Source organism: Pygoscelis adeliae, unplaced genomic scaffold, assembly GCF_000699105.1.
Source record: "Pygoscelis adeliae isolate BGI_AS28 unplaced genomic scaffold, ASM69910v1 Scaffold318, whole genome shotgun sequence".
In the NCBI taxonomy this organism is placed as follows: domain Eukaryota; kingdom Metazoa; phylum Chordata; class Aves; order Sphenisciformes; family Spheniscidae; genus Pygoscelis; species Pygoscelis adeliae.
Window position 1 is genome coordinate 4,190,690 of NW_008825430.1, and position 16,907 is coordinate 4,207,596.

Consider the following 16,907-nt stretch of genomic DNA (forward strand, 5'->3'; position numbering starts at 1 on the left):
TACAATACTGTCTTACATCTATGCTTTACTGGGTATAGCTATCAAAACAACTGCTCCCAAAGTATGAGCATAATTTTAGTATTTTGAGGTCAACTGTGGAAACAGCGCAGGAATTTCATAGGCAAGCTGAACTGCCCCTAGTATTTGCAGAGAGGTACGACGCAGAAGTCCCAGACCCAAGAAGGCTTTTTTTAAATTTTGAACTTTATGATTTTAAGAAAAATATTAATAGTATGTTTCACCTGAATAAAAGTATCATGTGGCTATTAGTATACGTTTAACATAAAATGTAGAGGTGAAACATTTCCTTTTCTTCCTTTTGTACTCCTACTCATTTAACATAGAACTTTTCCTCTTTTCTCTTTGTAGGTGTGAGTTCACTTATAAATCTCTTAAGTTCAGCTCAGGATGAAGATCAACCGAAGTTAAACATCCTACTTTGTGAAGCTGTTGTAGCCGTCTACCTGAGTCTCCTTATACACGCCCTCGCAACCAATTCATGTAATGAATTATTTCGACTAGCAGCCCATCCTTTGAACAGTCGAATGTGGGCTGCTGTTTTTGGCGGAGGAGTGAAACTTCTTGTAAAACCTCGAAGGCAGTCAGAAAATATTCCAGGTACTTTGTTCTCAAAAGGTCATGCTAATGATTTGCATTTTATACATTTTAGTAACCCAGTAGGAGAGACTTCCTTCCTTTTAAAGTCAAAAACCAAGCAAGCAGAATTTAAGTATCTACTGGCAAGAAAACTGGTATATTAATTAAAAAGCAGAAAAAATAGTCTTGCGATTGTCCTTTGTAATGGCACCCAGCACATTTTGAATTTGCCATACAAACTGTACAGTTCCTATATTGCTAATATTACTATTAGATGCTTCCTTATAACACTTTCCAGGACTTTCAGTCATCATTTTTTAGTGAAAAAACAGATGGTATAAATCAGTGTTCATACCTATGGTTTTCTGTATGCGAGAGATGAGTGTTACTATTTAACGACTGCAGTAACTTGGAAACAGTATTTCTGAAAGCAATTTCTATTGCAAGATACGATTTCACCTTGCACAAGACTACAGAGAAGAAGTATCAACTTCATCTGTCAGAAAAATAGTTCATGCATATGTAAGCTCCAACTAAAACCAGGAATTTTGCAGAGACAGATGAGCATGTCTTAATATACCGCATGAGGAAAAGCAAAAGTGGAGACTGAATTCAGGCTCTGGAGACAAAGGCAAATACAACCGTTTGTCATAGATCTCACACGGCAACGATACTGAAAATCACGTCACATAGACTTTCAAAACAACGATAGGCTTGAAACTTATGCAGAAATTAGATGTTCCGTATCTGAAATACAAAACAAAACGGTAATAAGGCAATGCACCATTATAAGTTCACACAACAGGTATCTGTCATTCATGGAATAACTTAAACTCATTTAGAGCAGTTATTTTCACAAGATGTTAATATGAATAACTTCTATAAAGTCATGTCTTCATTTGAGATGTATTCTGTTTTCCTTTAACTACAAGCTGCTACAGCTTCTGATGTTTCAGAGGATGGTAATGAAGGTTTGTAAAAACTTGCAGTGTAGATGAATGTTAGTAGTGGCTTTAAAAAAAAAAAAAGTGTTTAAATATCTAGCTCGTTTGTAATAAAGTAAGTGTGGTCTTCAGTGTTGCCTGGCCAATAACACTTTGAAAAACAAATTCCGCATTAATATTTTGATAACTATTAAGACATTTTAAATCATAACACTTTAAAATAGACTTCAGTAGTCAAAAAGCCCGTCTCTCTATTCAAATTTTCTTCGCTATCTTAAGAGTTCCTTAGCTTATATTTTGAATAACTACTGCTACTTGTGCAGTTTACAGTTCAGTGAAATTTTATATATTACTTTTATTTCTCAACAAAATTTCTTCATTTTTCTTGAGAAATTTTTCAGCTAAAAGCTTTTTACTTAAAAGCTGCATCTCCTGAGAACTTAATTCAGATAATAAAATGTATTTCTCATGATATACCCAAGGGATAGATGCCAGAGTTATTGACTTTATCATAAGTGAACTTTTTGTGTGATTACACTTACTTTATTTAGGCTGGCTTTGATTTCTGAATCAGTAGAAATTAGTACCAATAACAATGGTTTTAGTTGCTTCAATTATAAAATCTAGCCATTTCTAAAGATGCAATATTAATATCAGCTTTTCAAATTACCTGAATTTAGCACCGCCTCTTCCATCGGAAGAAATGGATAAACATCGCCGTCGGTTTAATATGAGAATGCTAGTGCCAGGAAGACCTGTAAAAGATAGCAGCGTGCCCCCACCGGTACCTGCAGAAAGACCCTCTTACAAAGAAAAGTTTATCCCTCCAGAACTCAGCATGTGGGACTATTTTATGGCAAAGGTAATTTAAAATGGAAAGTATAAGTTACAGTTCATAAAAGCGTATTTCTTCTCTGTTAAGTTTTAAAGGACAAAAATAACGTGAAAATTCCGAGTGCTTTTTGTAGTAAACTGCAGAATGTTATGCTCATAATAAAAGATGAAGAGCCTACAAGTCTATATACTTAACTTTCAAAACATGTCTCTTGCCAATAATAGAGATTAACACTTTTCCCCTTGCTACTTGTTTATGTTTCAGGGAAGCTTATTTATAGGTTCAGTTGTTGTCACTTAAACTCTATGACAGTGATAACTAAAGTAAGAGTTGAGTATTAAGAGATCAGAAAATTGCTTTTATAGCAGACTTTTATTTTGCATTGCAGCCATTTCTTCCTTTATCAGACAGCGGTGTTATATATGATTCCGATGAAAGCATTCACAGTGATGAAGAAGAGGATGATGCTTTCCTCTCTGATATACAGATCCAGGAACACAAAGATGCTAATTCTTACAGGTTAGCAGAAATAGCCACTGTTTTAGAATAATTATGTCGTGTGCTTACCTTTGCTTCCAAATTAAAGAAAATACAGGTCCTCTGCACTGTCCAGTTTAAGTCAAATAATTGTAGTACTGTGGATAAGACTTATCTGTGGCAACAGGATTACAGAAGTGACAAATTCTCATCACAATAACAGTTCCCCGTTTACTTGCCTACAAAAACGGGATTAGGAAGTCAAAGCCATGTGGTTTGTGTTTTTTGGGGAGGGGGGAAAAAAACAAAAACAAAAAAATCTTCATTTTTAAGACACAAAGAACCACAATGCCAGCTCTAGAATGATGTTTTAGACTACTGATGCAAGCGTGATCTTTAGTTTTTTGAATGAGGGGCAGATTAAGTAGAACACTTAAAAAAGAAAATGTTGCAAGATAAAATGGAATAAAGTGGATGACCTCAGCATTATAATAATGAAGAATGATGGCTCCTTTATGAGAGACTCTTCAAGTGTCTCATTAGTCCTTACAGCTGTGCTGTATAGGATTTGTATCTTTGATATCTGTGAGACTCTTTGAGCGTGAAAGCTTCTGCCATGGATGCCAAACTCAAGTAACGTCTTGTCTGTATTCATCACGATTTCATGGAGAGTGTCAGGAGGCGTTTCAGGGGGCTTGTACGTAATTCTCCGTCTTGCAGAGGCTCACGCATTTACACTCTCTTATCTGGGGGAAGACTACAATAATCTGGGGTTTGTAAAAGAGAGAAAGGGATACTATCTGTTAGAGTGAGGTGCCCTCAGAGGCACCCTTAGGTTGCATAGTTGATATGTAAGTAGCTTTCTCTTGTGTGTCTGGTAAACCTCAGTGAACCATCTACACTGTTTTTCTAATCTGTGTATTCGGTAGAAAGAGAAAAATATTCTGCAGATAACTGTGTTAATGTTGTTTTAACACAACTAAATATTCTTTTTTTATACAGCTGGGCTCTTCTGCATCTGACAATGGTAAAATTAGTTCTGCACAATGTTAAGAACTTCTTTCCCATTGCTGGTCTGGAATTCACCGGTATGTTAAATTTGGCTTTACGTTTTAGTTTTCTGTATAAGTGGCTTTCTGTCAGACTTTGCTTTTTAACTTTCATTTTTAAATTTAAATAATTTAATACATTATTTTTTACAATGGCCCACAACTATGTTTCCTTTCAAGATTCTTTTTTTTGGATGGTTGTATTATTCTGGATTTTTTTTATACACACTGTAAATTAAATGTTTTTTTTTTTCCTCTAAGCCTTACTCTTAATATTTCTGTTTAGATCTGCCTGTAACATCACCATTGGGCATTGCCGTAATAAAAAATTTGGAACACTGGGAACAGATTCTTCAAGATAGAATGGACCAGTTTGAAGGCCCACCACCAAACTACATCAATACTTACCCTAGTGACCTTGGCGTAGGTGCAGGACCAGCTATTCTCCGCAATAAAGCAATGATAGAACCTGAAAACACGCCATTCAAGTAAGTATTTTTCTCCTAGCAAAACCACGTTCTTTGATCATAGAAATACTGAAGAGTATTTCCACCTAAAGTAAAACAGCCAAATGAAGGTTGGCTAGATCTTAGTTCTAGCCAATGCTTTACAGAAAGCACTTTCCCGCGTCCCTTTGTTCCTTCTTGTGCCGCTGTCTCCTGCAGCAGCCTTTACTTTGCTGCATCTTTCACAACTGCAGCAAGAAAGCAAAATAAGAAGGAAAGAGCGGAGCTTGGAAGACTACAAATCAAGGGCAACAGCTGCTGCTGGGAAGACCCTGTTCAACCTCTTTTACTGTTCCTCCAGTAGCAGCTGCCTCCCACCCTACCTCAGTAACAAAAGACAAGACTTAAATAATACATGCAGATGTCGGGAGGAGGAGAAAAAGAAAGTTGTAGTACGGTCCTGTGTTTAGACCAGTGTCATGCTTGCAGCTATCTTTAAATGCAGATAGCGAACCATATTTTCAACTCAAAAATAGCTTGCTTTTCTCAATATACTGAAATACAACTTTAGGTTTGCTCACTATATATGACTTTGGATTTGCATGGTTGATACTGCTATAGGGATTTTATTAAAATATTCTTACAAACTTCCACTGCTTCTTTAGAAATATTTGTCCCCAAATCCGAGGCAATGAATTTTATTTGGCTCATATATGAGCTAAATATTTGTGAATTCTTTCAAATACTGAAAGAAATAGAGAAGGAAATTCTGTAGGGCCCGCATAATTCCAACATAAAAGCAGTTTTAGTAGAGTGCAAATATAGACATAAATGCAAGTCAGCAGATTAAACTGTAGTACCTGGAAGTTAGTAACGTAATGTGGATTTTAAAAAAATGCAAGAAAAAAGTGTGTCTTGATATTTGTCTTGAACAAATTAGAGCTTAAGCTTTTGTTGTTTGGGTTTTTTTCTCTTCAAATTGGAGTTTCTTGTAAAGTCATTCAGAGTCTTTCTTTAGATTTGGGGTTTTGTCCACCTTTAATTACATTGATGCTTTTATCCTCCTCCCCCACCCCCAACTTTCTGTTTTATCCAGATCAAAGGATTATTCAGCTCTTCCAGCAAAAAGGCTCTGGCATTTTCTTGTGAAGCAAGAACTTCTTCAGGAGACTTTCATAAGATATATATTCACGAAGAAAAGAAAGCAAAGTGAGGTAAACAAAGGATGTAACTTTTTTTAAAAGAAAGCTCAATTGTAACTGTTCCTCAGTCTCTTCAGTATTTCTTTTAATTTTTCTTTCCATTTTTTTGTTGGTATTTCCGTTTCCTTTCTTTCATTTTACAGTGTTTGGATTTTTTTTTTTTTAAATCAACATGACCGTCATGTTGTTTATTGAAATATCAATTGAACCGAATATTTTTAGACAAGACATATCTCACCCTACCTTTATGTATATTTGAATACTGTCCTAATAAAGAAACAGAACATTTGCAATAATGGTAATAAGTAAATAAATTTGAGTATTCATATAATATTTTTTGTGTGTCATATTGAAAAAGAAATTTAAATGAGCTATTACTTTGTGTATATGTATATATGCATGAGTAATATATACATATAAAAGTAATATTATATAGTAATATATAATATGGGGTTTTACGAATTGTACCAGTTACAACTGTAATGAGTTCTAACTGAAAACTTAAACCACCACATAAGAACCATGGGAAATAAGTATACTATTTAATATCTTTAAGCATTCCTGTAAGTATGGAGTTTGTGTGTGTATGACTCCTCCATTTATTTACTATATCATACATTTTGTGTTCATTTAGGAGGCATTACATTTTAAGTGAGTTTGTTTAGATTCCTGTCTCAGTTTCTGTGCCTTTTATAAAAAGTTAAAAATACATTTGTCATCATTTACTGACAGAGTGGCCTTTAAAATCTAGTTTGGAATGTTTCATTCTTTTTTTATATTTGTTTGTGCATGTGTTTTGTGTTTGTGACTGTGTGATGTTATGTAGTCTGTAGAAGATCGTGTGGAGCAGGTCAAACAAAACTGCGTAGCAGAAGATCACAAAACCAAGGTAGTATCCCTTCTCCCAAACCTCTAGCACATTCTTAAAAGTTCTGTGGAACTGGCTTTTCTTTCTCTAACGTGACTAACAGAAGCTCTATGTTCTGTGTAGTCTGTGTGGCAGGCTTTTAATCAGTGAATTACCTTTGGATGTCCTGATAATTGGGATGAGTGAACACCTTGTAAATAGCGTTGCACACACAACTTTGTGTTTCTTACACTCAAATATAACTTTTGGCTTCTAGAACACCAAAGAGTATGAGAAGTCTAAAGTTTAGCTTCCTAAACAATGCTGAGGCCACTGAACTTTTCTTGCATGAATTCTGTATAGATTTTTGCAGTCTGAATGTACCACTACAAAATGGATTTTCATGCTAACTGAAACGTCTTATAAATGTTTTGTAGGTTGAAGCAGATCTTGGCTACCCTGGAGGAAAAGCAAAAATCATTCACAAAGAATCAGATATGATAATGGCATTTGCAGTTAATAAGGTAAGCCTCAAATACTACAATAAGTGTAATAAAAAGATCTTAATTATAGTTAGTGTAAGTTTTCTATTTGTGCTCCATAGGCAAACAGCAATGAAATTGTTTTGGCATCTACACATGACGTTCAAGAACTTGATATTTCCGCTCTACTGGCTGCTCAGTCATTTATATGGATTGGGGAAGAATATGACAGAGAGTCTAAAAGGTGGGATTGTTTCTTTCTGGTTATATTGAGAGTATTGGTTTACTGTGAGGCTGCATATATAACACCTGTGTAAGCGCAAGTGGATCGTACAAAAAAAGTTAATTACTCTTCTTCAGTAGGTTTCAGATTGCTTTACAAAGGAGTGAGGGAAGGCAAAAGAATAATTACTGTCTTTGTTTTACGCACGGAGAAGCTAAGGTTTTGAGGGGTTTGAGTGTTTTGGGCATGTCTGCACTGCACAGTGAAGTAAAATCCCATGGTGCATAAGCTAATAAAGGAAGTGCTACCTTACAAACACTGCAGTTGCGTCACCGCAGTGTTGAGGCTAGTTGTGGTAGCTGGTGCTAGTTGTATAATGCAACGGCCGGAATTACTGTCTCCTCCATCATTGTGCTGAGAACTGTGAATGTATCAGCTGCAGCAAGCGCTCATCTGTACCACGCTCCATCGCACAGAACAGATGTACGTATAGACGGGCAGGTCAGGAATATTCCAACAATATTCTTCTCAAGAGAGCGTATATTCTCGACATCAACCTGCCACAGTTAGGATCATCTGTTGAGGTAAAACACCGATAGCTTTGGAGCACGTGGAAAGCGTTTGTACAACCTAAGTGCAGGAATTATCAATTTACGGTCTCATTATAATCACTTCCTCTACCCACTGCCATTAGGCTCTTAACAATGAGGTAAGCAAAGAGCATTGGTAGCAAAGAAACGTTTGTTTAAAGCAGAGCACTGCTGTTTTACAGTTCTGATGATATTGACTTTCGTGGTTCTACCACAACACTAACTCAGTCAACTGCGCCGTCTTTCGGAGCGAATCAGATACAACCGTCTTCATCTATGCCGTGGTTAGGCAGCGGTCAGACTAGCACCGGCGCTGGCGTGGTAAGTACTTCTGTTGCGTGCGGCTCGGGAGACCGTTACTTTTTTTAGTGTATTATTTAGTAGAGAGACCTAGTGTGCGTTAGTCATCATACTGTTAATTAAATGTTGATATGAAAAGCCTACAATGACCAAGACCTGGCCAAAAAGGCGGCCAAACTAAGCACTTTCTTGTATATTGTGGCATAGAATTACTGCGACATAGAAAACAGTGGGACAATCAGGTTTTTCTCGTGGGAACATTGAGGTAGGACCTGGAGTTTTCTGGGGACAAAACAAAACAAACAAACAAAAAGAGCCAACCAAAACCAGAACAATCCCAAACTTTAAATTCTTGCTTTGGGACTAATATCAAAAGCATACACATCAGCATGTGCTTAAGTTCTTTGTATAATAGAAGATAATATTAATACTATTTGAACTGTCATAAACAGGCTTTAATTACTATACTGCAACTAAACATAATTAGATGCAGTAACGTTAGCTTAACAGGCTTTTTTTAACGGGGGACACTCAACATGTAGTAGTACAAACAAAATTGTAGAGTGTGTTTGTGTCTTTTTTCCAAAATTATTTTAATTTGTATTTGTTTTATATGAAGCTTATTAAAAGAAATCTGAATAACGTCAAGAGAATGGCTTCACATCCAGTCCATCAGTATTGTAAGTGAATCACACTTACTAGTACAGAGTAGATAATTTTCTATAAAATACTGTAGTATTAACGAACATCTATCTTTTAATCTTAGATCTTACAGGAGCACAAGATGGTAGCGTTCGAATGTTTGAGTGGACAAGGCCACAGCAATTGGTATGCTTCCGGCAGGCTGGGAATGCCAGGGTTACAAGAATGTATTTCAATTCCCAGGGCAATAAGGTAAGTACAACATTCAGGATTTTTCCTTTTTTTTTTTTTTTGTTCATAAGGAAACATTTGGTTGTGCTGTGACCTCTAAAACAGTTGTAACTGGCGACGCACAAAACCGTTCAGGTGTCCTGGCATGATGGCATAAGCAGTATTGTATCCTTCATTCTGGCTGCGTATGGAAGCTTTGTAATAAACGCTGACCCTTATTCTCCTTTCTCTTCCGTCAGCTTCACACTGCTATCCATGTCCCATTTGCCGCATTTTCAGACTCTTTATTCTCCCTGTTCTGAAATCTGTGTTCCCATGTAGTGACCTTTTTAAATTAAACATTAAAAAAAAAACAATTGAGCTTACTTTGTAGAAGCAAACTTGTATCAATCTAGGCACGGGTCTTCAAGAGCTGCTTCACACTGTGCGCTCTGGCCAAGACAGTTCTGACAGAACGCATTTCCCAGCAGATACATATAATAGCACCCAATAGTTGGAGAATGTAAGTATACTCCAGTACAGTGGAGAGCAGGAGGAGAGTACAGAAGAGCCATACACTTTGGCCAGAAATGACTCTCTGAGGTATGAGAGATGCAGAAAATGGAGTGGACAGAGAAAGAAATTGGGAGGAATACCCACCTCTTCAGTTTTTCATGTTGCCCATTCTGTTATTTTAGCAGGTCTTGCCTGCGTTTTACTGACAAACTATTTAACTTCATTATAGTTAAAAGCCATAAAAAGTGAATTAAAGGAGTTTGGGCATGACTGTAAGATAGCTATGAAACAGCAAAGGCCAACATTCAGAAATAGCTGGACATAAAAAGTATCTCCCAGCATACCTATCTTCAGGTAGCATAAAATCTCATTTAAACTTTTTATAAAAGTTACTGTTTTGGTTATGTTTTAAGAAATTACAATCTTAACATCACATGGGAACCAATTTTAAGTAAGAAATTAAGGTGTACTAGTTGTCCCCGCTGCTCCACATGGAGGTCACTCAGGCAGAACTCATGAAACCCGACTAAAAGGAGAAAATATAAAAAATAATTCTAATTATTTCTAAAAACATTTTGTAAAATACTTATAGGTATAGAATATGCTGTACAGAATATACAGTATTAATTGTTATGCATTTCGGTTAACAAATATAACTTTGGTTTATGGTCATTTTACCATTCATGATACAGTGCAGTCCTTCCATAATTGTTCTCACCGTGCTTTTACGGCATGCTGTCACGCATCTTACTTTACTAAGCAGTTTCAAGTAGAGTCACGGAGTAGTGATGCCTCTGTAAGCTTTAGCATTTAACATTAGGATTTGAAAGATAAGCTGCCATGCTTAAAAAGCCTCCATTTGCAGAAAAGAGTTAGGTATGTAGGAGAGCATCGATCATTAAATAATCATTAAACAATCGGCACTGAACTCACTTGGCTTCTAAACTACTTTTTTGTACCTGACAATCGTTGCTGTTGATATTTAATGTGCCAGGCAATGGTTCGGTGGTTTAGGTGGGTTTTCTCCTGAAGTCAGCTGTTTGCTGTCAGGAAGTAAGCATCCAGTAACCAGTACGTTACGCTAATAAATGCAGTTCGTTCTTTGCAGTGTGGTGTTGCTGATGGTGAAGGATTTCTAAGTATCTGGCAAGTAAACCAAACCACCTCAAATCCTAAGCCCTATCTGGTAAGTAAACAGAAATTTTTATTTTTTTCTTCTTATAGAGGAAAGTTAAGTCTCTGAGGCTCAAGACAGGCCAAAAGCCTAAGACTTTCACTGAGATGTTTTTGATTTTGCTCCTTTTTAATTGGCATACTTTATCAAAACAACGGTAGAGTTTCAGTGATACATCTCTGGAAAACTAATTGTACAATAATCATAAGCTGCAATGTAATTAGAAATACTACTTCAGCATTACCCCCGATTAAATTAAAAATCAGAGCTGACAGTAATTACTTTAAAACCCCAAGACTTAGTAAAAATACACTCTTCAGTTCTTTTCACTGCTTCTTAACAGTACATTAAGACCATGCTGAATTTGAAATTCAGGCTATTGTGATACACTCCATTGTGAATTTGTTATAGTTCAGTTATTTTAGTATCTTTTTATTTTATACTGGAATTTTAATCCATTGCTCCATTCTCTGAGGTTTCAAACTGCATTGCCCGTCAGTTTTTAAACTTTGTTTAAAAGACTGCTTGTGTTACGCTATCAGTGACATCAGACTGATAGTAACTTTTGATGCAGACTACAACCGGTCAGATTGCATCTCTTTTCTTTGTTTTGTTTTTAACAGAGTTGGCAGTGCCACAGTAAGACCACAAGTGACTTTGCATTTATAACCTCTTCAAGTCTCGTTGCTACCTCGGGACAGTCCAATGATAACAGGTGTGTTTAAAGAAACAGTGAGGAATTTCACCAAAGCTATTCATTTCCGTTAACTTGCTAGCTCTTGTGCATTAATGCGTGGCTGACATTTTAAGGCTCAGTGTTCCAAGCTTTGTTACAGCTTGAACTTGCCAGGTGATTTCTTTGAACATCATTCCTTCAGTCGCTTGTTCCCCAAATCTAGTTTTTCTGAGGAGTGGTCAACAGTTAACCAGGTTTTTAAAGGCCTATTCCAAATGCAACTAGTTTGATGTGATGCCGTTGCTGGGGGTAGAAATATGTTCAGGAAAGGCAAGATAACTCTTTGTCTCCGAAAAGAACAACTTCTATAATTCCTTGGTACAACCTAGGATTAGTACACATCTTCAAGGTAGAAAGTATAGTTCCACTAAGAAGCATAAAAGCATAGAAAGAATTAAAGTTCTTAACACTTCGCGTATGCTCTCCAGTGACGGCAGAGTCAAGGGCTCCTTGTTCAGTTCTACCTTCTAGGCTTTGACATAAAACACGAACGCTTTCTGAGTCGTGTCACCCCGTGAATCACGTAGCAGCAGGCCATAATGACTTTTTTCCCCCCCTCAGAAACGTGTGCCTCTGGGACACTTTGGTTTCGTCTGGTAACAGTCTTATACATGGTAAGTACTGCAGTGAAAACGACGTCTCTGCTTCTTACTGACTAAGGAGACACAGCACGGGTATGCATTTGGGGCAAGGGGAAAAATCAGCACTGGGGAACTGGTCTAAATGTGCGTTGCACACTAACGCACGCACCAGACCTGGTACTATATCGTCTCTAGCACGATGTTCATCTAATCCATATAGAAGAGCATGAAGAAAGAAGGTCATACACAAAGCTGGTTTTGTGACGGTATTAATGAAGTCTAAAATATCTGAACACAGCCCTGAAAAAAAAATCAACGGCTGACTAATTAAGGCTGCATTATTGAACTCTTGTGCGTATGCAGGCTTTCACTTAAACTGGCACTTAATTAATATATCCAGTACTCTGTCGAAGCACAGAGGAAAAGACGACTGTAGGTAATAGTAGAAGCAACTCCTTCTGTCTGCTGTCCTCATCTCTCAGCACTTGGACCGGATCCCTAAAAAGATGTTTGTGTCTCTTTGACCAAGTCCAATAATTTCATCTTTATGTAACGCACTAAAGCAAAATTCCATCATGTTGTGCTGTGAAAGAAAAATACATACAAATCCAACTAATAACCTGGGCTTTTAAAAGTGAATTCAACCATCTGCAAACAACCGCAGTACTCAAATAAGCCATAGGTGCATTCTGAGATTCATACTGTAAAACTAGCCGATCACACAGAAGTTCGGCCTCATTTTAAAGAAATTGAGTCAGGGCTCCTATGAGAAATGGGTTAGGAAATTAGAATATAATAACACATCTGTAAGGTAATTAATATTTACTTTAATTTTTTAGTTCAGCTATACTATTTTTTTAACTTGGAAATTTAATTGAACTTAATATGGTGAATTTTATATTTTCTCAATTTTTTAAAATTCCGGTAACATGCCTGTATTCTAAAATAAATTAGACTGCATGTCATGCTTTCTTGTGCATTAGATCTGTATAGCTCTCACGGGAGGAAAAAGCTGTCAGCTGGTAGGACATTACCCACATGAAGGAACGTATCTGTCAAGTTAGAAAATACTCGGCAAACAATTTATAGAAGAAATGCATTTTAAGATCGAAAGCTACTTACAGTTCCAAATCTATTAAATTCTGACATCCTTCTCCTTTAGCCTTCACTTGTCACGATCACGGTGCCACGGTACTTCAGTACGCTCCTAAACACCAACTGCTAATTTCTGGAGGTAGGAAGGGATACGTCTGCGTCTTTGACATCAGGCAGAGGCAAATCCTTTACACCTTCCAAGCACATGAATCGGCCGTTAAGGCCCTTGCACTGGATCCTTCTGAGGACTATTTCGTTACGGGCTCAGCAGAAGGCAACATGAAGGTAAGGTACCGGAGGAGCCCAGTTGTAGAGGAGAGCGTTTAGCTGAAGTAGCGTGTTGTCGTACGTTGACCAGCATGCTGTAAATAGCCAGGTGAACGCGGTAACAAAACAAAAACCCAAAAAACCCAAACCTACACCTGATAGACAGGATGCTCGCCTTACGTTTATAATACAAACTTTAATATACTGATGCCTTTCTAAAGCAAGTAGGTTTTGCTCTCTGCTAAAGAAGATTAAACAGTCTTTTTGAAGTTGTGTGACGGAATTTTAAGCGGATAAAGCAAAGTGCATGACTCTGAAATCTTAGCTTTATTTTTCCCTCTTAAAAACGTTCTGGTTTTGCCTTTGGATATTTCTCTTCGTAATACAGGGGCCGCTCAGTAACTTCAACATTGAGTGAAGTTTCTGTAACACCAAGTTCTGTTTTTCTCTTGATGGTGCAGCCCCAGACAGCTACTGAGATGTGGTGGTAGTAAGAAACAAACAACAACAAAAAAACCCCAAAACAGAAATACTGTCCCTGTTTTAAAGGGCTCCTGCACCTTAGGACACCACAGACGGCTCGGACAGCTGTGCTACCGCTCTGTGTGCTGATTAATTATGCAGCTTACTCTCTGCAGCATTCCTTAGCAGAAAAGCATTGCCAGCTGCTGGAAAGCTGACAATAGGCATCTCGGATAAAAACGCAACCTGTCCATTTCTGCAGCTTTCGGGGGGGGGAGCTGGGAGGGGCGCTACTGATCAGGTACCACAGGGCAGCTCCACCCTGCCGAGTAACCAGCTCGTCCGCGTTAAGGTAGCCTTACGCTGTCTTGCCTTATGGTTCATCAGGAGCCTCTCAAGACTCTCGGACTTGTTGTAGTTGTTGCTAATGGGCAACAAAAAACACCCTTTATCTTTGCTGAACAGGGCTTAGAACAGCCAGGAATCTGAAACATTAGGGAAAAAATACAAATCCTAATTTTAATTTCCTTTTGTCATTTGTCACTCTTTCAATACAGGTGTGGAGACTGACTGGCTATAACTTAATTCATTCATTTAAAAACGAACATGCTAAGCAGTCCATTTTCAGAAATATTGGTGCTGGTGTCACCCAGATCGAAACCGTGCAAGGCGATCGTATCTTCTCCTGTGGAGCAGATGGCACGCTGAAAATGAGGGTCCTTCCCAATGCTTTCAATGTACCTTCAGGCATTTTTGACATTCTGTAGCGTTACGTGAGCTAATCCTGTTTTTATATAACGTCCCTTTAAGTAGCTAAAAACACAGTGACGTGCACTGTGGAAAGGAAATACTCTGCTTCCTTTCAAAGCAGTTACTGCAGCATTAAGTATTATGGGGAAAAAAGATTAAAAAAAAAAAGACTTTTACAACAGGTATGTTTTGAGTACGCCCATAAGGATCCCTGGGGTGGGAATGCATGTACTGCATTGTAAAAGCAAAGACTTAAACGCAGTACAGTCAGTCACCGGCGGGGTTACCGCTCGGGAACCCGCAAGCTGCAGTTAGTAAGTGTATTGTAAACATCCTGGCAATTGTCAGTCACGTAACAGGCACGGTGGCTCTACAAGTCAGTAAGCATTGCTGGTGTGATTCTGATCATTTTTATTCCCCTTTTTCCCACTAATGGAAGCATGTGCAGAACTTCTCATTGTAAAATAGTTTAGTTTTAATTAAGGGTACTCAGTGTATTCGATTTTTGCAAGAAAGTGTAATGGATGCAAATGCCGTGGAACATGTGCAATCGAGAACGTACTGTGAGACACGTATCATTTTATGCTGAGACTTTTTTCCCCAGTTAGTATTAATACACAGTCGATACTGGAACTTGCACATCAACACGTTTTTAAATGCGATGGTTTTTAATTTGCACACTATTTTCCTTTCCTTCTGACAGCTATGTTTTCTATTGGACACCTGCCTTTACTTTAGCAACGTACTGTAAGCACTAAATGTTTGTAGTGAAGACATCCATGATTCTAGTCGGCTTTTAGTTTTGAAATTCATTTGTCCAGAAAATACTTCATTAAATGAAGCCGTTAAGAGAATACCAATAGAACGTGTAACGCCACATTTCAGATGAATGTCAGGCTTTATGTGGCCAGCTAGTAAATAGTGGATAAAACTGGTAATTAAATTATTACCACAGTATATTGTATAAACTATGCAGAGTTCAATATTGTTTGCTTGTAATATAACTAGCTACTGTTGTCAGATGTATTTTTCTGTTGTAAACAAAAACCATGTTCTTAAGAGACTGGAACGGATGTCTGCATATTTAAATGTTAACAAACTGTCTTATTCCTCCCATGGCAATTTTGATGTCTGTGCTGTATTGTAAAATATACCAGAATAAAAAGCACCTTTCTCCAAAGGTGATTTTAAATTGCAGGCTGTGAAGTATGGGAAGAAAGAAGAGTAAATGTCATTGTTCAGCTTTCCCTTTGTAAGTTAAATAAATTACTTTTATTTCATGGAACAGTCCATTCCAGAACTCTTCCTTACGTTTAAATAGATTTAACTAAACCTCCAGTAGATTGACTGGATGCTGCCTGAGCCAGCTTTAACTTGGCCTCAGACTGTACCAAGATAAAAAGGATTAGCTGTTTGCGTTGCATTTTCAGCTGTCCTAGAAAAACATAAGGTTAACAGGGTTTAGTTCTTCATCTCCAACAAAGGCAGCTGCGAGAAACACGGCCTGGTTCTGTCACTGAGAAAAGAGGCAGAATTTGTTGGCCCTCCTTCTCCAAGAGGTTGGTTCGAGTGGTTCAACAATGGCATTCAGAAATTTAACGTGATTTAAGATAGGCACATGACCTAGAAACTGCCACCTCTGGCTTGAACTGTATTTGCCCAAGCTAAAAGTCTACTTCACTAGTACCATAATTCAATTTTTAAAAAAACACCACCAACAACAAAAAAAACCACCCAAAACCCCACAAAAAAACTTACCAACCCAAAAAAAAAAACCCCCCATCCCACAAAAATCGAAAGCAGCCCACATACACAAACCCGTTGCTCTGGACTGTGAAGTTGCACACTCTTTATAGGTATAGACAGAATTCTTGGTGTATGAGTTTTGATGTGTGTCCTAGTTCAAGGCGGTGGTATTCTTTTTTCTCCCTCTGCATCTCTCTCCTTGGCACGCGAGACCTGAATCCCGGCCGCAGTGAAACCGGCAGGTGTGCTGAGAAGAGAGGATGCAGCCCAGGGCCAGCCGCCGCTCGCTCGCGCGCTGGAGCTTAGCTGCAGCTGAGGTGGTTCCCCAGCACGTTCGCTAGACAAGGTTCTGCAGGCACAGACGTTCCCGAAGTCATCAGTCCCTTTGATGGTGCCTGGGTGTCACGCAGGTGTCAAACAGCACGGTGCAGTTCAGGCTTTAAGTGATACTTCGCTTCTAAAGAGTCGGATGAGCTCCGTGAACTTTACCAATGTACACAGGCAGCTTAGGAACTCAGGGAGGTGGGGGGGGTCCGAGAGCGTCACTTTGAATTTAGATACACAAAGCAACAGTAGGGATTTATGTTTCAGTGTTAAATTTAGAAATCTGAAACACCAGAACAAAACTAAAATCAAGGAGTTCCTGTTCTGTCTCACCTCTAGCTCTCAAAAATTTGAATGCGAGCGGGCAAACAAGTAACAAAAAATTGAGTCACTAAGCTCTACGACGAATACA

At 38.0% G+C, this 16,907-nt stretch overlaps 1 protein-coding gene across 1 annotated transcript in view; it reads left to right on the forward strand.

Moving 5' to 3' along the window:
• The window catches only part of DMXL2 (Dmx-like 2), a 46,605-nt gene extending 30,983 nt beyond the window's left edge, over positions 1–15,622 (forward strand). The window contains exons 27-43 of the mRNA XM_009330955.1: positions 370–618; positions 2,222–2,403; positions 2,765–2,895; positions 3,856–3,941; positions 4,189–4,390; positions 5,445–5,562; positions 6,377–6,439; positions 6,835–6,921; positions 7,002–7,123; positions 7,875–8,013; positions 8,612–8,672; positions 8,759–8,886; positions 10,469–10,546; positions 11,158–11,249; positions 11,832–11,884; positions 13,014–13,231; positions 14,233–15,622. Of these exons, the coding sequence (XP_009329230.1) occupies positions 370–618; positions 2,222–2,403; positions 2,765–2,895; positions 3,856–3,941; positions 4,189–4,390; positions 5,445–5,562; positions 6,377–6,439; positions 6,835–6,921; positions 7,002–7,123; positions 7,875–8,013; positions 8,612–8,672; positions 8,759–8,886; positions 10,469–10,546; positions 11,158–11,249; positions 11,832–11,884; positions 13,014–13,231; positions 14,233–14,442 (2,219 nt within the window). The 3' untranslated portion in view covers positions 14,443–15,622. The remainder of the gene's footprint in view (positions 1–369; positions 619–2,221; positions 2,404–2,764; positions 2,896–3,855; positions 3,942–4,188; positions 4,391–5,444; positions 5,563–6,376; positions 6,440–6,834; positions 6,922–7,001; positions 7,124–7,874; positions 8,014–8,611; positions 8,673–8,758; positions 8,887–10,468; positions 10,547–11,157; positions 11,250–11,831; positions 11,885–13,013; positions 13,232–14,232) is intronic.
• Positions 15,623–16,907: the final 1,285 nt, after the last annotated feature.